This window comes from Pyrgilauda ruficollis, unplaced genomic scaffold (assembly GCF_017590135.1).
Source record: "Pyrgilauda ruficollis isolate IOZ18807 unplaced genomic scaffold, ASM1759013v1 scaffold56, whole genome shotgun sequence".
Classification (NCBI taxonomy): domain Eukaryota; kingdom Metazoa; phylum Chordata; class Aves; order Passeriformes; family Passeridae; genus Pyrgilauda; species Pyrgilauda ruficollis.
The window spans coordinates 3633713-3655016 of NW_024527266.1; the positions used below are offsets into that span (position 1 = coordinate 3633713).

Consider the following 21304-nt stretch of genomic DNA (forward strand, 5'->3'; position numbering starts at 1 on the left):
CAGATAGTGACTGTAAGCATCATAGGTTATTTTCCTCATAATTATTAGCTCCAGTGCCTTCCCTCATCTTTCTTTCATCCATACCAGTCTAATGTTCTCAATTCTCCTTTGTGGAAGGGTGTCATCAAACTAGAGGCTTGTGTTGTGCATTGCTGAATGCAATTCTGCTGCTTCCATCTCTGGAACAAAGGGCGTGAAAGAAACCTGCCACTCACAATTAACAATTAAAATTTTCTATTTAGAATTTTCAGCATTCTTAGTGATCACTATATTTTCGTGCCTGAACAGGGGATAATCTAAAAATAGTTGATGACCAGCATGCTTGAAATTTCAGTTTTTCAAGAGAGGAAGTATAAGTCTAAGCACAGACCAATGGCATCTTAGTGAGACAGCTTAAGAAATGAGAGTTGACTAGGTGAAAGGTTCTCCCCCATTATTTTTCTTGCCTCTAACACAAAATCTTTACTGACATTTATCTTATTTTTAAAAAGTAACATAAATGGCATTTATTTTGTTTATTGTGAGGTTTTTAAAAGACCTTTTTCCCTGGAAAGCATGAGCTTCTGCTGCAGGAGCTTCAAGTGCCTCTGTGAGCGAGCGGGGTTGACTCTTGGACAAACCAGTTTGGGATGGAGACTTTCATTTGCAGGAGCAGTGGGGAGCACGTGGCCCCAGTACAAGTCCCATTTACCATGTCAGAGGGTCCCTCAACACACCAATGCAGCGTGCATCCTGGCTGTGGATACGGAGCCTTAAGCACCATATGGAATCAGGAGCCTGCAAGCCATCTGATGCCAAGCAATCCTGCGTGTTTTGCAGAATTTCAGTAGCCCAGCAGGTGTTAGATGGGATGATACATCCTGGAGGGGCTCTGGCGTGACCTGCCTGGAAGTCAGTGGTTTCTCCCAAGCTGTTGCTCTTTGTCATGGAAGTCTGGTGCTCATCCTGGGCATTGTGCAACACTGCTCGGTGGGGAGGCTGGGAGGGAATCTCTGCCTCTGGCTCACTGAGGGGCTGGCTCCAGCTGATTCCTTATTGATGCCTATCAGGCTAGCTGATAATGGGAACTGATGTGCTGTTTCCAAACACCAGGGTGCTTGGAAACAAAGTGACTTCATTATAAACTTAAGGCACCTTTCAGAAAGCTGGAAGGGGGATTCCAGACCCCATTTTGCCAGCTGTTTGTTTGTGTTGCTGGGATACATTTGTTCCCTGTGTAAGGACACGTTTTAATGTGCTGCTTAGCAGGGACAGTTAATTTTCAAGTATTAATCCAATTGTATATTATGCTTCTAAATCTTGCTGCTTTAGCGGCTCAGCTGGGGAAGCAGTGAGGTCTCAGCTGGCTGGCAGGCAGCCCGTGGAGCAGCCAGGGAGAGGCACCCCAGCCCTGGAGAGCATCACCAGCAAATGGCTTCATGCTCACGTGCCCTCAGCTGCAGGCACTGGCTGCCCTGCTTTCCAGAGCACTGCCACGGAGAGGATTTGGCCACGGCCACGGCAGAGGGGAGGCATCTTCTGCTTCCTGGCAGCGGCGCGTGCTCCTGAGGCTCCTGGGCACGCTGAAGGCAAACCTTCACTGGGGAGTGAGCTTTGCAGGGCTTTGCTCTGTCACTGCACAACTGTCCCATCTAGAGGAGGGGCTCCAGATCACTGAAGTGAGAAGCTGACATAAGGAATATAACCCATGGATGCTTGGCTGAGGAGCCTGGCTTGGGGCCAGGTTGCTGCAAGCTCTGCCTTTGAAGCTGCAGCAGGGACAAGCATATCAGCAAAAAGGTAAAGGATCAGCCCTCTTCAGCTAATGTTTGGGACATTACTGTATGCATCTCTGAGATCCCCAGACATGAACCTTTACTTGGAACTAAGGAGCATCTGGCAATCCCAACATTTTCAGCATTTCTGTGTGTGCTTATTTTTTTTAAGCAAAGTGAGAAGTTAAAATAGTTCTTACTGTCTTTTAAAATATATTACAGCTATGTAAGAATACAAATCTTTCAAGGCCATATCTCTCCTCACCCTGCCAAATGAAACACAGTATAAAACTCCATTGTTTTACTCTTGTGTTTCCTGTGCCTTATGGCTTGAACAATGGATCCTCTTGGCTGAAGTCCATCCCAGTAACGATTTAATTTGGGAACACACTTCACCTTTCTAAAAATAAGGAAAACTGAGAAGAAGAGCAAATAAGCTGTGCCGAATAAAGATCTGAAATGACTTCTCCAGGATCTGAAATTAAAGAAAATGTTATCCAAGGAATGCATAAAATAAAATAACATAAGCCTGCCTCTATGCAGAAAACTCTTTCCTGGCATTTTAGCCCTGTTCTACAGTCTGGACTTTTTCCAAAGAGAGAGAGCAACAAATCATCAGTTATATATATATATATTTTTCCCCCTCAGACACTTACTGAGAACCAGGCATACACACAAAAATAAAAGAATGTAGAAAACATCTACCCACTTCTTTTTGCTTTGCAGTATTTTTAAAGCTTTTGTCTCAAACTGTTACCTAGAAGTGAATGTCAGACCATGGCAAAACCAAAACCAGGTAAATGGGACAAAAATAAATCTAAGGGCCTGTGACTTACTGGGGCAAGGTGTGCAACTGGTTCCTTTGCTTAGAAAAAGAAGAGAAGCAGCAGGATACAACAGCCATGTCCTTCTCAGGTGGTCTGTATGTACATGGGACCAAACCATACCTGATGCTGGAGTCCAGGATACCTTTACACAAACAAAAATCCCATGTTCATGCTGAGAGAGCCTCATCCCAGCACACAGCAGGTGAAAGCACAAGAAAGCCTGAGGTCAGCATGTGCAGCTCAGCTCAGGCAGGTGGTACCACCAGCTGCAAGCCCTCTGCTCTCTGCCGACACTTCCCCTGCAGAAAACAGGGGCTGTCGTAGGGATGCAGGATTGCAAGGACAACAGCACTCACAAAAGCAGGCTCTCTCAATGGCTCTGTAAACCTCCTGCAGCATGCAGCTGGTGCAAAGTGAAAAATGGAGTGGGGGAGGCTGGGGGATGGAATCTTACCAGTCAGGGAATAATGAGAAAAGTCCCCTACAAACCCAGCCATGGAGAAAGCTGTTTGAAGAAACATGAGTTTGTGCTGGGAGTGAAGGTGGGCACAGGCCAATTGTAAAAGTACTACAGAAGCAATTTCAATGTGTTAGGTAATAAAACAGCTGCCTCAGTGACTGTCAGTGCAGCCCCAAGGGGACAGCAGCTCTGCTTCACACAGGAGACCACTCGCTGCTGGCAGTGTTTGCAGCCCCCTGCACTGCAGGATGGAAGTCGGGAGGTCTGAAAAGCCCCACTTCAGCTGCAGCGAGGCTGGGACCTTCCCCTTTTTCCCCTTGTCAAAAACACACCCTGAGCATGGCTTCCCAGATCAGGTATTTACTGTCCCTACTAAAATGTGGCTCTCAGCTCTAAATCAGGAATGCTCCTTGAAAGGTGGCTGTGTCCCAGTGGTCTCTCCTCCCTCACCACCTGTATTCCCACATGCACTCAACATCAAAGCTGCTGGGGCTTCAGGGAATGAAGCCACGTGTGCCACCCTTGGGCCTCCGCCCCTCCTGGCTTGTCACATCTGGAGAGCAGGATCTCAAATGCCATTGATCCTCACGACTGCTCAAGAACAGTAAAGAGACAGAGCTGCAGCTACAGAGAGAGCTGTTGAACGGGACTGAGACTGCCAAAAGGCCTCCTACCAGGTCCATTTACTAGAAGATACTAAAGATATTAAGCTCACGCTCAGATACCATTGGTGGGTCACTATCCATCTTCCCCCTCACATTTTAGAGCTGCTTTCTGGCTCCTCTAAGAGACCAGCCTTCTGCTTTGAAGCACAGTTTGTTTCCCGTGCCTGCACAGCCCTCCAAGGTGTCATTTGCAGCTCTGAGGCTCACATTCACCTCCCTATTGACCAGGGAGGGTTTGCTGGTTGGGGACAGGCAGCACAGGGATGTCTCCCTGACTGGGAATGGTCCTGCCCTTGCAGAATGGGTGGTGGGAAGCCCTGGGCATGGCACTTTGGCTCCCAGGAGCAGAGGCTGCAAGCCGGGCTCAGAGGCAACCATTTGCTGGTTTTCGTGGCCATCAAAGCCTGTGGCAGTGGCTGCTGGAATGGGAGGACTGGCTGCAAGCATGAGAAGACCAGCAGAGGAGTGGCAGCTCCAGAGACCCCTGAGGAGGGGGGGGACAGGAGGGGACACCTCATTCCAGGTAACAGCAGGGGTTACTGTGCCCTGTCACACATGCTGCCTTTGAAATTTCAAGCTCACTTGGTCATTTCGAGAAACAAAGGTTGTTATTGTTCTCCAGGAGCACAGCAAAGGTCTGCTCCCTGCTCTGCCTGCACCTGGCCCTGTCAGAGCAAGTAAATTCCCTTTCACACAGGGATACAGGCTGGAATCACAGGGGGAACCCCATTCCCAGTGAGTCCATGGGCAACAGGATTCTGCAGGCAGCGGGGCCCTGGGGCCCCCAGGGCAGCACAAGTCTTTGGGCTGCCGGGTGGGTCCCAGCAGCTGCGAGCAGCGGCTCAGCAGAGTTTGGGAAGCCCTGGAGACGGGGGATCCTGCTTCACTGTCTGAAGGCAGAGCTCAAAGGTACAACCCCCAGCATGTCACCAGAGGTCGGGCAGTCGCAGGGCAGCTGGAGCGGGTCACTCGGCCCGGCGCTCGCCCTCCTCTTTGCACGGGAGAAGGGGCAGGCGGAGGCCCTGCCCGCACAGCGCAGGCCTGGGCAGCCGCGGCGGGGCTGAGGGCACAGCAGGGACTCCCCACAGGGCTGGGGCACCTGGAGACACTGCACAGAGCGGGTGGAGGAGCGCTCAACGCGCACACACCGCTGCTGGCGAGGGTACCGGGGACAGAACCGAGAGAAACGCCAAAACAGGCACAACCCAAGGTGGCACTGCTTGGCTGCCATGGCAGGAGCGCAGCAGGGAAGTCCATCACTGCGCATCACACTGGTAGTGCACCAGGGGTTTGCCACATGTGGCTGCTCAAGTTTTGATCCAGACTTGAGAGTTTTGGGGACTGGGCTCATCAGCACACCTGCCCGGGGGTGACAGAGCCCGCCTGTGAGAAGGGAGGTATTTCTGAGGATTAACACGCCAAGGAGGAGGCAGGAAGCCAGGAGGAAGGGTGAAAGATCGATTTTCATTCTGGCAGCAGGTTAAGAGTAGGGCATATGAATGCTGCCTCCAAGGTCTTGGATAGCCCAGTATAGGAACTGATGATCTGGAAACAAAGATGAGCAATATACCGAACATTTTTAAAAGTTGACTCAAAGCTATTGACTCTTGAGGAGATCAAAAAGGACTGAGTAAAATGCAAATGTGGCAAATGGGGAACACCACATATTTGCCAAGGATCAGCTGGGTATGTGCAAGGTCAGAAGAGGGAAACAAATTGCATGTAAGAATTACAAAGCTCCAGATGTTCTCTAGCAACCCAAGAAATAATATGGGTGTCACAAAAAACCTGGCTCTGAGAGTAGCTGCAAGTTAAAAAAAAAATAAGCACATGCAAAATATTAGCATGCAGAAGGAAGAAGGAGGGAATAATATGGAAAATATGATAATGCTATTATGTAAATGACTAGCGCAGCCTCTCAGGGAATACTGTCTGCAGTTCAAGTAAGCCCTTCTCAGAAAGGGCTGATTAGGGGCATGGCAAATTCGCTCACAGAGAGATCAAAATGATTGGGGTTGTTTATCTCAGAAAGGAAATGAACAAGAGGAGATTGGCACAGAGTGAGCCAGTCCAGAGCTTCTGTTTTTCTTCCTGTTCAGTTCTATCACTGTCATATCTGGTGTCGATGAGAATTGTGTGAAGTGATGTGGCTCTCCTCTGTTACACACCATTTGCTCTTTCCCTCACCCTCCCTTTCAGAGGAGGCACAGCACATTATGTTTTATATTTAGGCAGGACCTGGGGAGGAGGAGGTGACCAAGGAGAAATATATATGCCCCAGAGACACCTCGTAGTAGAGAAGGTGAGAATGGAAAAGTGGGATTTATACCTGGACAGTGGAGCAAAAAGTTCTGGCTTAGGGAGTCTCCCTCCATCAGCTCAGGCAGATCCCAGACAGGCTGCCAGCTACTGCCCTTCTCCTGGAGCCTTGAGGCTTCCAGACCAAGCCCTGGCATCTGGGGTACCTTGGAGATAAAGATAAGGAGCTTGAATTTGTTAAGTTAGTTCGTCAGAAGTACCTTGAGATGCAGCCTTGACCCACTGCTCCCTTCCAGAGGAAGGTCAGGTTGGACATTAGGGGAAATTCCTTCGCAGAAGGGGCGATTAGACATTAGGGACGGGCTGCCAGGGAGGGAGGTGGTGGAGTCACCGTCCCCGGAGGTGTTTAAGGAAAGACTGCACGTGGCACTCGGTGCCATGGTGTGGTGGACAAGGTGTTCAGCCACAGCCTGGACTCCATGACCTCAGAGGTCTTCTCCAACTTAACGGAATCCGCGATTCCGTGACCGTGGCGCACGGCAGACACGCTGCCTCTCGGGGCCGGCAGCCCAGCGCGCTGTGCTGCAGCACACGGAGCCGCACACGGAGCCGCACACGGCACACGGAGCCGCACACGGAGCCCCACACGGCACGGGGTCCCTTCCCCCGGGCGCGGGCAGCTCCCCTCCCGGCCGCCAGGGGGCGGCAGCGCCGCGCCGCCGCCGCCTCAGGCCCGCGCGGCTCGGTCCTCCCGCGGGGCTGCAGCGGCCCCGCGCCCCGGCCCGGCCGTTGCCCCGCGCCGTTGGACAGGCGGCTCCGGCACCGAGCGGGGCCCGTCACGGAGCGGCAGGCGGCGGCCGGCCGGTCTCTCGGGAAGGGAGAAGCTGACCCGGATCCCGCCCTCGGTCACTCCTCTGCAGGTCGCCCGCCCGCGCCGCACAGCTGTCCCCCATGGCCGCGTGGTCCCGGGAGGCGGTGCTGACTCTGTACCGGGCTCTGCTGCGCCGCGGCCGCGGCCTGCGCTACACCGACCGGGATTTCTACCTCGCCTCCGTCCGCCGCGAGTTCCGCCGGAACCAGGGGCTGCAGCGGCTGGAGGACAAGGAAAGGCAGCTGGAGAAGGGGCAGGCTTTCCTGCAGAGCAGGCTCGGGGGCCTGGTTTAGCGATTCCCTGTAGCTCCCACCGGTCCCACGTACCTCCCGCTTCTTTCCAAAATCCTCTCGCCAGGCAGAAGAGATGATTAACACTCACTACCCACCACTTTCTTGAGGAAGTGCTGAAGGTGCTTCCGCAGGCACACCAGGAGGGCTCTCCTGTTCTCTTCACAAATGCATTAGGTCACAGGTAGGTCATTTGCAATGATATAACCACGTTCTTCATGCTGCTGTTAGAGTGAGCTTTGCGAAAGTGCGGGGTTTTTTCTGCTTGGGGATGACAAGTGAATGTATTCTTGGTTCATCCCGGCAGGAGCATTCCCGCTGGCTTGGCTTTAGAAAAAACAAAGGGCAGTTTTCAACCACCCCAGGCAGGCAGGCGGGCTCAGAGCCTTGGACACTGACTCAGAAAACAGCCCTAAAGTCACAGTGCAGGAGTTGCTTGATGTTTTCATGTAGGTTCACTGGGGATCCCCCTGTGGCTACAGGGATCGTAAAGTGTGTTTTACAGGATCACAGAATCATTTAGGTTGGAAAGGGCCTCTGAATCCTGTCATTGAGTCCTGTCTTTGACTGGTGACCACCTTGTAACTGGAACATGGCACTGCGTGTCACCTCCAAGTTAAACACCCCCGGGAATGGTGACTCCATCACCTGACTGGGCAGCCCATTCCAATGTCTAATCACCCATTCTGTGAGGAAATTCCTCCTGATGTCCAGCCTGAGCCTTTGCTGGCACAGCTTGAGGCCATGTTGGCCTGAGAGACTTTAAATTTAAATCTCAAGGTGGTTAAATGGACATTTGAGGACACACAAGTACACACGTAAGAAAACATTCACGTCAGTGTTTTACATGATTTGTCTGAGAGTCAAACCCACCAGCCTCGAGAGCAAGAATAAACATCAAATGAAGGCAAGGGAGCTGTTCCTTTTATGATGTGTTGCAGTCCTTGCTGTTCATTCTGGGTGTCTTTGAAGTATCTGGGATTGGACACTGTTCAGAAATTTGTCTGTGAATGGAAGCTCTGACACTGCCTGTCAGTTCTTGGGGAAGATTCCACTTTGTGCCAGAGAGTTGACCAATCCTGTATTGCCTGGTCAGTGAGCAAAATCACAATTGTTACATTAGAAATTGCAAAATAAATTGGATGTGCTTTGGTTGAGAACCACAAATTGTAAGAAAAATATCTGAATAGTTAGAGGGTTTTGCTTAATATACAGGATTTTATTGCAAAATACTGCAGAAGTAAATTCTTCTTCCTTTCATTAAACCTATTCGATTATTAGAAACCTCACATCAAATATGGATGTGTTTCCTCAGGCACTGGACGTTGCTTGGTCAGTGCTGTCCTGGCCCTGCTGGGAACAAGCAGCTCTCTGAGGGAACAGAACTAGAGAGGGTGCAGCGTTGGCTGGTCCCTTCCCGTGGTAAAAGCCGGGAGCAGCAGCGGCCGTGAGGTGTGGGGGAAGGCGCTGAGCCGCCAGGGCCGCGCGTTCCGCCCCGCCGTGTAACGCTCCCGCTCCTCGCAGGTAAGATGGCAGGCGCTGGGCAGCGCAGAGGGAAGAAGGATGACAACGGCATCGGCACCGCCATCGACTTCGTGCTGGCCAACGCGCGGCTGGTGCTGGGCGTGGGCGGCGCCGCCATGCTGGGCATCGCCACGCTGGCCGTCAAGCGGGTGAGTGACGGAGGGAATGCCGCGGCCGGCACCGGGCACGGCTCCGGGAGCGCGGTGCTGGCGGTGGCCCGGGTAAAATGCCAGCTGGGCCCTCGGTGACTCAAACTCTTGCCGGTTTAGATGTACGACCGGGCAATCAGTGCTCCCAGCAGCCCCACTCGCTTGAACCAGTCGGGAAAGAGAAGTTGGGAGGAGCCAAACTGGCTGGGCTCCTCCTCGCGCCTGCTGACCCCGGACATGAAGACCAGCATCAGCCGCTCCCTGCAGACCCTTCCCACTGATCCTTCAGCACCAGACAACGGTAAGAGGCATGGTCATCCTCCTGCATCAGAGAGTCATCCAGGCCTATAAACCCTGTATTTGTTTGATGGAATGCAGGCGAAGGAAATACCCTGTCTGGCCTGGGATTTTTATGTTTTTCTTTTAAGCAGGTCCGTTGGTAACTTCAAGAATCAGAACTGACATTGGGAACTAGTCAGTAATGGTCATCTATTTGCACTTTTCATTCCTCTCCTGACTTCATGGTGTTAAGCTTTATTCTCCCTAATTTTTGCTCTTTCAATCTGAATATCTAATCTTTCCTGATAGGAAGCTATTCCATTCGTTTCAAGCACTCTGCTGCATTTCTTTGGGTCACTCTGGTTTGTTTGCATCTTTTTAAGGGGGCAGTATTCGAGCTCTGAATGTACTAGCAATTTATAACAGTATTTCCTGTATTATTGTTACCATTTTCCAAATAATTTCTGGATCGATGTTTCCCTGTTTAGTGCTTCTTATCACTTTGTTTCTCTTTAATAGTCTATAGGAAGTGTCCTGTAGTTCTCTTTCTGGGTAGGATAATCAGTAATTTAGAATCCAGCCACATTTCGCCACATGTGGTTGGTTCTTTGTTCTCAATGGTTTTACTTTCTATCCCTGATCACTCGTTTCAGGAGATTTATACTTGGAGATTTAAACTAAAAATCAGAATGAAGCTATTAACTTGATTTCCAGGTTATTTTAAAGGAAGTTATCTTTGGGATGGCAATAGGTTTTCTGCTGAGGAAACATTAAAAACTAGACAGCTGTGTTAAAGGGGGTCTAGATCATTTGATTGGAGTCCCCAAGCATATGGGCTCAGTAATAAAAACATTGATGATGGTGTCTTAAATTCTTCAATTAGAAGTAAATTAAAACTCAGTATGGAAAAATAGTTATTTTAATAAATAGGCAATGAAATACAGTTCCATATGGTTTAGTGCATTATTTCCTTTACACAAAAAAAGCTCAAATCTGTCCAAAAGAACCCAGTGGGACAAGAGACAGCAGCTGCTGAGGCTGGGATAGATGGCTTTGTGTACAGCTTGGTCAGCCATTCCTCCTGTGCTGTGTGGCCAAACCATCAAACAAATCATCAAACAAAAATTGGCAACAGCCAGTTGCTTTAATGGGGCCACTAACTTGGGGATTACTCCTGATCCCCTTAGGTTAGCCTTTCCAAAGTTCTCTTAGATCTGCAATTCCCCTTTAATTCTCATTGTTAACTTCTCATACTCTTTGTCCATGTTAAGTGAAACCTGAAACGGATGGGAAGCATTGATTTATTCTTTTGGGAAACCAGTCAGAAAAAAAAAGGGGACTCAGAGAATCTGTGCAGGTCAGACATTGTTTAGTAATGCAGATAGCAATGTAAACCTTGTGTTGTTGCATTGTGCCTCTGAGTGGGCTCTCTGGTCTTTTTCCAGTGAAGGTTTCAGGGGGGTATCACTGGAGCTATGATGGCCTGAGCTGAGATGGCCCCAGGATCTGTCAGCTCATCATCCTGATAACTGTGCTGATCAGACTCCCCACAACTATTTCATTTCCAGGTGGCACAGTCTCCTCTGATCTCCTATGCTAGTCAGGACTGGGTTTCACTGGTAATTTGTAATAATCTGTTTTGATGTTAAAAACTCAAAGAGATCATGGTAGTTGTTCAAAAGTGTTTTATTCACTGATCTGGCATCACACTGAAAGCTTTTGAACTGGTAACAGCACTGAGTTTTTGATGAAATTGAGCTGAGATGAAATTGAGCCCATGTAGCCATTAAAATTACATCCTTGCACACAATATTAGTCTGGCTAAATTTCAAATCTAGTAACTTGTTTTCATCCATTTTGATGCTCTTACTAGTACCTTTTGAAGTTCCTCAGCACACCCCTTTGGAGCGGTACCTGCGTCAAGCCTGCAAAATATGTGCCAAGGGCTTTTTGAGGCCTGGCAGAGCGCAGTTCCACGCTGCAGATTCTGTTCTGCGCAGTGCTTCGCAGCGAGGTCAGCTGCAACCTCAACACTTTTCCTTCTGTCTTGCAGACTTCTTTCGACCCACAAAGCCCAAGCCGTCTGCCAGGAGGAGTCAGGTGGAGCTGAAGAAGTCGCGCCTTCGCCTGTCCCTGCAGGAGAAGCTGCTGGCGTACTACCGGCGGCGGGTGGCGATCCCGGTGGAGGAGCAGGCTCGGGCCAAGCAGGCGGCCGTGGATATCTGCGCAGAGCTGCGCAGCTTCCTGCGCGCCAAGCTGCCGGACATGCCCCTGCGGGACATGTACCTCAGCGGCAGCCTCTACGATGACCTGCAGGTAACTCCTGGCGACGCTCACGGCTCCTTGCTCAGGAGGCTGACCACGCTGGGGCGTTTCAGGCTTCCCTGATGGCACTGCTGGCTCGGCACAGCATTCCTCAGTAATAAGGCCCCTGGTGTTGCCTTTCCCACTGTGGAGCCAAGCGTTGATTTCCACAGTGCTGTTTGAACGGGCATGACCAGGCTGCTCTGTCATTGTCTGCAAAACCTTTGCTTTTTGCTGGTTAATTTGTCCAAAATATCTCAGTCCTTCTTTGTTTCCCCTCTGTCTCTTCTTTTAGTTGTGTTTTACTTGCCGTATCTCTGGTACATGTCTGTTTTCTCTTCATCCCTCTGTAACCATCCAAATACATTCCCTTAGAACTCCCATGTATTCATGTAGGTCTTTCCTACCCTTTTTGTTTTTTTTTTTTTTTAATGCATGACAGACCTGGATTGGACAGCAGTCCCTGCTACAATATCTCCCTGATGGCAAGATGCCCATGGCTATAGTGAGTGATTCAGAGGCACACTTCTTTGTTTGAGTCAGAGCTCTGGAATGGAGCATGGAATGTCCAGTGAAACTTAGACCTGGGGTCTTAATCACATTGATGAAAAGGGATCTTTAACGACCTTTTTCCAAACAATGTGGCAGACCAGGTGAGGGCAGTGTACCTAGCTGTAGCATTGGATTATTAAACCACGGCAACGGAAGCTTGTCAAGAAACCTAATGCTCTGTCTGCTGTTTAAATTGTCCTGTGGTGTTGCCGTGCCCTAGGCCAGCTGCACCTCACAACCAAGGAGCAGACTTAAAGCAGTATGTGGCAGAATGATTCATCCGTATGCAGTCCATGTCAGGTCTCTAAATAGTACATACCACATGAGCACTAGCTTCAGCTATACCTTGGAATTATCCCACTGATGGCTGGAAATAGTCCTTCAGAATGCCTTTTAACAAAGGGAGGCTGGGAATCCCACACAGAGAGGAGAGTGAGACAGCTGAATCCTTATTCCAGGTTCCTTTGGACAGAAGGCTATCTAAAGGTGGTTAATAAAATGAATGTGGAGAGAGGAAGCTTATTCTTACTGACTTTTCTCTCTTGTGAAAGGTAGTGACAGCTGACCACATCCAGCTCATTGTGCCTCTCATGCTGGAGCAGAACCTGTGGTCGTGTATCCCCGGGGAGGACACTATCATGAACATTCCTGGCTTCTACTTGGTGCGTCGAGAAAACCCAGAGTACTTTCCTCGCGGGAGCAGCTACTGGGACCGCTGTGTGGTGGGAGGTTACCTTTCCCCCAAAACTGTAGCAGACACCTTTGAAAAAGTTGTAGCTGGGTCCATCAACTGGCCAGCAATTGGGAGTCTCTTGGACTACGTGATCCGTCCAGCAGCTCCCCCAGCAGATTTGACACTGGAAGTCCAGTATGATGCAGATCGGCATCTTTTTATTGACTTTCTACCATCCCTGACACTGGGGGACATCGTCCTCGTTGCCAAACCTCACCGACTGGCCCAGAATGACAACTTGTGGCGACTGAGCCTGCGGCCAGCGGAAACGGCTCGCCTCCGCGCCCTGGACCAGGGGGATTCTGGCTGCCGCTGCTTGTGCCTCAAGATCTTCAAAGCAGTGTGCAAGTTAAACCCAGCTCTGGGACACCTCACTGCCAGCCAGCTCACCAATGTCATCCTGCACCTGTCCCAGGAGGAGTCCGACTGGTCCCAGGACATGCTGGCTGATCGCTTCCTGCAGGCACTGAAGGGGCTGATCCACTACTTGGAGGCAGGTGTCCTCCCTAGTGCCCTGAACCCCAAGGTGAACTTGTTTTCAGAGCTCACCCCTGAAGAAGTGGATGAGTTGGGCTACACCCTCTACAGCTCTCTGTCAGAGCCAGAGGTCTTGCTGCAGACGTAATGGGGCCTTACCTAGGGAAGTGTTGATAGGGTTTAGCCAATGCAGACTTTGATTACTGCAAATTATGTCTCCTCCACTTCTCCCTATCTCCCTCTCTCTGTCTCTCTTCACCACTCCCCCCTTTTGGTTCATTAGTAATTCCTGCTGTGGAGTTGGTGCTCCCACTGAATTTCTTGGTGCTACTGGTCCATTTCCACCATCTCTGCCCCAACAGGTACCCATTGGCTAGGGAAGAGAGGCTAAAACTTCAGCTCTGAGATCTTTACATAAATTCTGATGAGTTTTAAGTGTCTACCAAAAAAAATAAACCAAACTATGCACTTCTTTCTTCTGTAGTACACTTACTGCAGCAAACCCTTTTTGGTCTGAAGAAGGTGGAACTGGGCTGGTAAATCCAGTGATGATTTTAGCAGACTTGCACTGAGGTTGTTTAATTTCCTTCAGCCTGACTTTGCCTCATGTTTCTTTATCTCTGCTGTCGCACACTGTCTCACTTTCCTTTCTTTTGTGTCCTTTTGGCCCAGTCATGCAGGGCAGACTGAGTGAGATATTTTGGGTAGAGAATTCTTTTTGTATTTCTGAGTGGATAATGATTACACTGGCAATATTTAGGGCTGTAGAGCTTGAATTTGGAGAATTCCCACAGCTCCTGCTCCCATGGAGCCTTCTCATCCTTTGCAAGCTGGGTTCAGGAATAAGGGCCAAAATTTGTCCAGTCTGCTGCAACACAGTGTCTTGTACAGGCAATTCTTGTTGAAGCTGTCACAGGGGAGGAAGGAACCTTTGTGGTCTGGCTGTGTGATGAAGCTGAAGGAGCAGAGCTTGCTGTTCCTGCCTAGCCAGATCTGCTGGGAATGGCCTCAGGAGTGGAGAACAAGGCAGCTCTTCAGTTGTCTCTGGCCTAGAGAAAGAGAGGGTGATTATAGGGGAGGGTGGGAGACACACATGGGAATGGGGATTGTTGTTTTTTTTTTTCATCTTTCCCCCAAGAGCTTATGGCTGTTTTGGTTTACCAGAGGTGGAAACAAGACTGCAGGCCTCAAAGGGCTTTGGAATAAGCACACACAAGCCAGATTCTCACCAGCTCTAAAGGCTGTGAAGGTGATAGAACTGAACTGGTGACATCAGCAAGGTTCTGTCCCATACACTGGTATGCACTGGTACATATGCAAAGCTGGCATTTAGGGATATATTAGCTTTGCCATCTGCTCTGTGTGCTTTAGTCTCCTCCCCAGAACTGAGGCTGTCCATCCCCTTCCTCATTCCCGTGTGCTGACTTTCCAGTGCTCCCATTTTACACATAATCTTAGAAAGCTGGTGAGGGCACACCTTCCCATTCCATCTGTTTGGATCTGTTGGCAGTGCAGTTCTGCTCACTCCTGTCTATGGCTGCTCTCAGGCTGTAGACTCTTTATACTCTGCATTTAGCCACCTGCTGTCTTCAAAAAGTGGGAGAGAAGGTGTTCCCCCAGGTTTGGAGCTCTGTGTGTATCTCAAAACATTGGCATAACTATTTTTTCAGAAACATGTTTGCCTTTTCCCTGCTTTAGGAGCTTTTTTCATCCTTGCTGTCCAGCCTCCTTAGCCAGTGGAGAGAAGTACTGTAGCAGCAGAGTTTGGAGGGAGCAGGAATCCTTTTTTCCTTTTCTCCTCCCTTTCTTTCAGGACTTTCCCCATCTTTGACAGAGAAGTTTCAGGGTGAATTTCAGGAGTGGAACCACGGAGGGAAGTCTTTCACCTTGGGTTTTTTTTTTAGAGGCAGTGCTGGTGAGGTGAGGGAGGGAGCATCTTTCTCGGACAATCCGTCCATTTTAGCCAGTGTGTCAGATAGCATTCTGTATACAGTGATAACGCAACATTGCATTTTAAATTATTTAACCCTTAGGGTATTGGTATTTTCTAGACTGCCAGATGTGTACTTTGGAGTCTGTGTGTGTATATAAAGTCTATAGTCTATCAGAGGTTGACAGGAATCCCATTTGTATGACTTTGTGTTTTGTAAGTTTTGCAGCAGTCAGTGTTGTTCAGCTGTTGATTGCTCTTCACTCTGGTTCCTAGATTTTTTCCCCCTCTTCCTTCCCTTGCCCCCCACTGCCTTTCTGATGTCAGCCTTCCTACCCTAAAAGCAGACAGATGAGACTTGGAGTCTATAGGCTGTTAGGGGGAATTCCCCTTGTTTTTCATTACTTGAAGGTCAACAAAAATATTAAAATATCTGGGTTGTCAGGAGTCCCCCAAAGCTCATTTCTTCAGTGTGATGTCACCCCTCACTTGGTGCTGACTCCAGCACTGTGATCTTCGCATTTTAACAGCAGTGTGGTTGGAAATTATTAAAACTCTAGATAGAAAAAAGAAAAGGTAAGATATGACTTGGGAACAGTTTTCACATACATATCTGTATATATAACTTTTTACATGAATGATTTTACTTCTTCCTGGCAACCTAATGAATTAATATTTTATGGCCATTTTTTGCTGCTATTGAGCTCAATTTGTGTATCAAATGGAGACTGAAGCTGCCTTTTTGCCTTTTTTGTAGACTCTGCTCCACTTCACTTGCATCAACCATCTCCATCATTTCTTCCCTTCACTTTTGCCCTCCTCTGAACTAGCCATGAGCCTGTTCTCAGGAGGCAAATGATCATTCCCTAGAGGCAGCCACCACAGCAGGCAATAGCTGCCCTGGCAGTGGCAGTCTTGACAAAGGCCAAAGATGTGATGGGTCACAGGGACGCTGCAACTAGGAATATTTTAAGAGCAGGGTCAGGTATAAGAGGCAATAGAAGCAAGGAAGAAGGTGTAGGGAAAGTATGCAGGAAACATCCAGTAATGCTGCACCCAGCCTGTGGGTCAAACAGAATGTTGCAGAGTCTCTCAAACTGGCACCTTTCAGTATTAAATGCAGTCCATGTGTTGATGTACAGCCTGGAGGGCTGGCTTACCTGCAGGTATGCTACTTGCTGGTCAAATCTGTAGCACAGAGCAGAAGAAGCTAAAGCTGAATGTGAAAAGGGCAGCTCCAGGCCACCTTCCTGGCCGAGCAGCTCAGACAGATTGATTGTAAGAGGCCCAGGGCAGGCATTGGCCTGGTGGCTGCCTCAGCTCCAAGAATGTCTCCGTGTGTTCTGCTGTAGCTTAGCTCACACAAGCTTCCCATGAGATTGTCGTCTTATTCCCTGTAAGCACAGGGTGAGGACCAACTTGCTCAGCTGTGGGTTTCACTGCTGCTGAGCTCCACTGCTAATCTTTCAAGTCAGATGGATTTCTTTTCCCATGTTTAAAAGCAATTATGGAAACAAGAGACTGCTTTCTGCCCCCTGGCAAGCTGCCATCAGGGCCCTCATTCTTAGCATGTGGGCACGCAGTGAGAAGTGAAGAGATGATGCCTCATCTCTCCCAGGCCTGGAGGCTGTGGATTTGCAAAGGGGAAAGTCCAAGTGCATGATCTGTGACGGAGTGTGTGGAATTCTGAAATAAAATTACTTTCCACAGTAACCTGGTTGTCTCTGGTATGTTTATAAACAAAGGAACATTTCTCTCTGCTTTCATCTCGGTGCATCGCCTTCATGCTGATACAATTCTGCACCACAGCAGTGCTTGGGGACTGACTTGCCCCTTGCTGATTCACTTGCTTTCCCTTTGCAGCTCTGGGCACTCAGCACTTTGCAGCTTGTCTCGAGGGAGCGTTCAGCTCGGCGCAGCAGCGTCCTGGCCCCTGGCAGCTCTCACACCAGTCACAAGATGATGCGTAATTGTGGCGCTCAGCCTCCCATCCTCTCTCCGACAGTCTGCGTGCCCAGACAGGGAACTGCTCTTCATGTGGCTCCCCAGACTTCAGAGGCTTCCGTGCCTCTGGAATATTAAACTTTCCTGTGCGGGCTTCCCCACCCTTGTGCAGTCACACCCTGGTTTTTGTGTGCCAGGCCTCTCCCCTCCCAAGTGCACTCCTCTCTTATCCAGGCATCAGCCTTGAGGCAGCGAGGAAGCTGCTTTGCCAGGGGCCTGTGTCTGGTGTGGTGGAAATTCTTTACAGTAAGACCCAGTTTTATGTGCCTGCTTGGGAAATGTTGGATGTCAAATAACGTGTGAAGTCGTGCTGCTTTTGATGGGTCCCAGGCTTCTTCATTCTTGGAAGACAGGCTACAAGTGGCAACATTGTCCTGTAAGGCTTGTCTTAATGAGGACTCTGTAATTAACTGTTTTAGAGGGTATTTTATGATACAAAGGAAGTCTACATCTCCAACTTTTTTCCTAATATCCCTTGCCTGCATTGCTTTGCTTTTTTTTCCTTTAATCTGTTCTGTAGAAACAGATCAGATGAGATCAAGCACATTTTGTGCCATCCAGAGTCTTACAGGAGCAGCTAAAATAAGCTGCTCTGTGAAATCTGTGACAGGTATTGCCCCCTCAAGTTAAAGCCCCTGGAATGCCTGGAGCCTGCAATACATGGCTAATAGATGCAGTGGTTTGCACCTTTGCATAAAAGCTGTCCTGGCATGAACAGGGAGGAAAGATCAAAAGATAAGTGTCTGTTTAATGTAAAGAAGAAATAATTGAGGGGAGGGATGATAATTATTGCAAGTATGGAAAAAGTTACTACAAAGAAGAAGAACACAAGTAGTTCTCCAGGCTGCAAAGACTTAGAATCTCTTTTGTTCTTAGCCTAAGGAGCAAACAGCTTCGGAGCAAAGTGAATATTGGAATAAGCAAAATATTTTGCCCACTTTGTTATATAACCACAGTCCTGTCCTGGATATTAATGTAGCTGAGTTAACATTTTACTTATTTACTTTTGCATCTCTTAATTTTAAAAATAAATACATAAATTCTAGCCTATTTTGTATCTAATCTTAAACTGGGGAAGAAAGGATGACTGAACCCCAAATTTGAGATTATGCTAAACTGTTGAACTGCATTAATAAGGTTTCTTTTTTGTTCCCAAATACTTACTTGCATCCATGATTTTTTAAGGTTTATTTTAATATTCTAAACTTCAGAAAAGCTGCAGACAGCTGCTGTTTTTTAAATTTAGTCTTGCAGGAAAAAAAAAATAAGCTCCTCTTCCAACTTTTTAGTTTCACAGAAAAAAAGAGGAGCCTCTTCCAAATGAGGAATTTTTCTTCCAGATAAGATATGTTTGCTCACTACCTGCACTATTCAATGGCTCCAGCATGGCTCACTGAATATGGGACTGGATCTTGAAATGTGGGGCTTTGCCCACAGATGCAGCAAGGAAGATTCTACCTCCTACCAGTAAAACCCAGTATTGGCTTCCAGCCCTGGGAGAACTGCTCTGTCCAGACTATAAGGGAAGTGTTTGAGATATCTGGATTTTATCTTCTTTATCCTTGTCAGGCTGAGTTACTACCTGAGTTTATGATCTGAGGGATTCAAGAAATAGCCTCCCCTCCCTTTTTTATTTTTTTTTTTTAATAAGATTTAACACCTTTTTAGAATAGGTTTCATGTCCCTTACACAATCAAGGATAAAATTTTTACTAGCATACTTTGAGAAGGACAGCATTACTCACAAGTCAAGGACCCAGAAATGAGCTGGTGAGCAGGCTGTTACTCCTTTCTTTACGATATGTGATCCTGTGGAATAATCTGCAAACAATAACGCAAAAGAGGATGGTAAGACAATGCGTAAGGCAGGGAAGATCTGAAATCATTCTGTAGATAGGAAATGTTCTTGTCGTTTTACAAAAAGCAAAGAGAGTGGGACACAGAGTTTGGCTCAAGGAACTCAAACTTCTCATGATCTTAAGCTTTCCTAAGTACTCATGCAGAAGTCAGTTCTGAACCAAGTCACATTAAACACACTAAAAGTCAGATTGATTTTTATTTTGCTGCTCTGGTTCAATTTCCCTGGCTCCTGTGGCTAAGTAGCTCTTTGATCTGTCTGTTAACACTCAGTGCTAAGCTTCTCAAGGGAAATATATATATATATTTAAATTCTAACCACATTCTTCATGAAAAGCCTTCTCCATACAAATAAAGGACAAAAGTTTCTCACTTGTGTAACTTGTTTTGTTTAGGATTTTCTTTTGTTAGGCAACAACAAACAAACAAACAAACAAAAAACCTGGCTTCAGTGCAATTCCATCTTTCCCCTTCCTCTCTCTGTGGTAGAATTTTCACTGTTCTACAGAAGCACAGGGGTGATACTGTCCCATAAGACATCCCACTACAATGATCCCAGTCCTGTACAACCTTCTTGTCTCATTCTGCTCAGCACTGACAGGCCTCAGAGGCAGCAGACACAAGGGCACAGATGGCAAATGTTGGACTGTGTTGGCTCTTTACCTCTCCCACAATGGGCATTTCTTCAAAACCCGTAGGGCCCTGGCGGCTCCTTACCTCCCTCGAAAGGCAAGAAGCAATTGTTCCTGGAAGCAGTATGGCAGAATGACATTTTTGCCTTCAGATTCTTGAATTTATTTAGCACAGGGGACCTTGGAGGCAGTAAGTACCAGCACTTACACGGACAGTAAGATGTGACTCACATTTAGCTGCTGCTTGTTTGCAGCAGCAGCGCAGCGCTGTCAGAGGTGCGCTGGAGCCCAGGCAGTGCAGGGCACAGCAGTCGCAGAGCTGCAGCGCTGCAGCTCCCACGGGGCTTGTTAGAGAGCACGCTGCCCAGCTCCCTGGCACTCACAGGGAGGCTGCTTTCTGCTGAGGCAAGGACGTGACCAAGGCACAAACCACCTCTTTGCCAAATTGCTGCCTGTGGTCATGAGAGAGACGGTAGAAAGCACCTAGTCTGGTGCCTTTTCTTGAACAAGGAGCAGTGAGCTTATGCTTTAGGCTGGGAGTCTTTCTCCTCTCTCTCTTTTTTTTTTTTTTTTTCCCTATGTGAAACAAGATAATGAGGGTGGAATAATGCATCTTCAGTCCATCACTTTGCACTGCCAAGGAGGATGTTTGGTGTCACCAGCAGACTGGTGACTCCCAAGCTTTGTGCCCTGGGACAGACTTACCCTTTTGTGAGTCTCCCCAGCCTAGGCAAGACCTGTATTTCTGGTAAGTGCTCAGCATCCAAAGGCATCTTACTGAGACTGCATGACTGAGGTGAATGGCTCAAATGTTACCTTCCTGAATAGCACCAGCATTGCCTCCGACCCACAGATGTCTCCTCTTGAAGCCAGGACATGGCCTCAGCAGTCTCACCCTCTGAGTGCCAGAAGAGCAGGCCAGCTGTGCCTCCCCAGCAGAGCTGGGCTGCTGTGGCTGGCTCCTGACAGACCTGGGTTAGGACTCAGACCGGTTCTCTCATCAGTCAAGCACAGAAACCTCCTCCCATTAAGATAACTGCAAACCTCCCTCACCAGGCACCACAGCAATGGCAGTAAGAGGGAAGGTGGGTTGAGAAGCCACAGCACCTACTCAATATGGTACTTTGGCTGCAAAGTCTTCTTTAGGGACTATAATCCAGCCTGCCTGTGGCCAGGCCACCTGTAACACACCTGAGGAGGCTCTACTGAGGCCACCCCTCAGCCCATGTATAAGTGCAGGGAGCAGAACAGGCTCAAAGTCTTCTGAAAGAATCCTTCTGACATAATTTGCCTAATCCTCTAACACAGAGACCTTAGGAGGAAAAATTACATTCCTTCAGGAAAAGCTATAAACTCAATGGTATCACGATTGTGTCAACATCCACCAGGATTTTTTCTCTCCTCCTTTGTAAACAAATATGTTTTAAAAGAGTACAAAGTCTGCTGGTAAATCACTGAGCAGCTGCTGCCTATGGAGAGTGGAAAATTATTACTGAATAATGGCTGCAGCGTTCCTCCCCAGGGACCTGGGCAGCTACAGCCTCAACAGTGACTTATCCTCAAATGAGTTTCAGAGCTTCATCTGAGCACTTGTTGTGTCAGTGTTCTTGCTGAAGCTGCCTGCCAGCACCAGAATCAGAGATCTCACACACCCCCAAAAGATCCCTCGAACCTTCCCAGCTGCTTGAGCCGAAGCTGGTTTCGGCACTGTGTTCAGGAGCGCAGGGTAGCTGCTGCT

General features: G+C 48.5%; 2 protein-coding genes across 3 annotated transcripts; both read left to right on the forward strand.

Annotated features, from left to right (window-relative positions):
• Positions 1-6708: 6708 nt before the first annotated feature.
• LOC121361101 (MIEF1 upstream open reading frame protein-like) lies at positions 6709-7129 on the forward strand. Its single transcript, XM_041481481.1, has one exon. It carries the CDS (start codon positions 6917-6919, stop codon positions 7127-7129), a length of 213 nt encoding a protein of 70 aa, XP_041337415.1. The 5' UTR covers positions 6709-6916.
• A 46-nt stretch (positions 7130-7175) lies between these two features.
• MIEF1 (mitochondrial elongation factor 1) lies at positions 7176-16787 on the forward strand. 2 transcript variants are annotated; one of them, XM_041481480.1, is made up of 5 exons: positions 7176-7310; positions 8651-8799; positions 8920-9100; positions 11132-11394; positions 12486-16787. In XM_041481480.1, the coding sequence occupies exons 2-5, from the start codon at positions 8656-8658 to the stop codon at positions 13290-13292; spliced, it is 1395 nt and encodes a 464-aa protein (XP_041337414.1). In that variant the 5' UTR covers positions 7176-7310; positions 8651-8655; the 3' UTR covers positions 13293-16787. The 2 variants fall into 2 exon arrangements, with proteins under 2 accessions (XP_041337414.1, XP_041337413.1); XM_041481479.1 differs by lacking the exon at positions 7176-7310 and adding an exon at positions 11825-11887 and having other exon boundaries at positions 8555-8799.
• Positions 16788-21304: the final 4517 nt, after the last annotated feature.

Bases quoted from the DNA above. Each gene is read 5' to 3' on its own strand.
- MIEF1 (XM_041481479.1), top strand. From the start codon at position 8,656: ATGGCAGGCGCTGGGCAGCGCAGAGGGAAGAAGGATGACAACGGCATC. The intron at 9,101-11,131 runs GTAAGAGGCATG...TCTGTCTTGCAG, and splicing joins TCCTTCAGCACCAGACAACG to ACTTCTTTCGACCCACAAAG. The intron at 11,888-12,485 runs GTGAGTGATTCA...CTCTTGTGAAAG, and splicing joins GCAAGATGCCCATGGCTATA to GTAGTGACAGCTGACCACAT.
- LOC121361101 (XM_041481481.1), top strand. From the start codon at position 6,917: ATGGCCGCGTGGTCCCGGGAGGCGGTGCTGACTCTGTACCGGGCTCTG.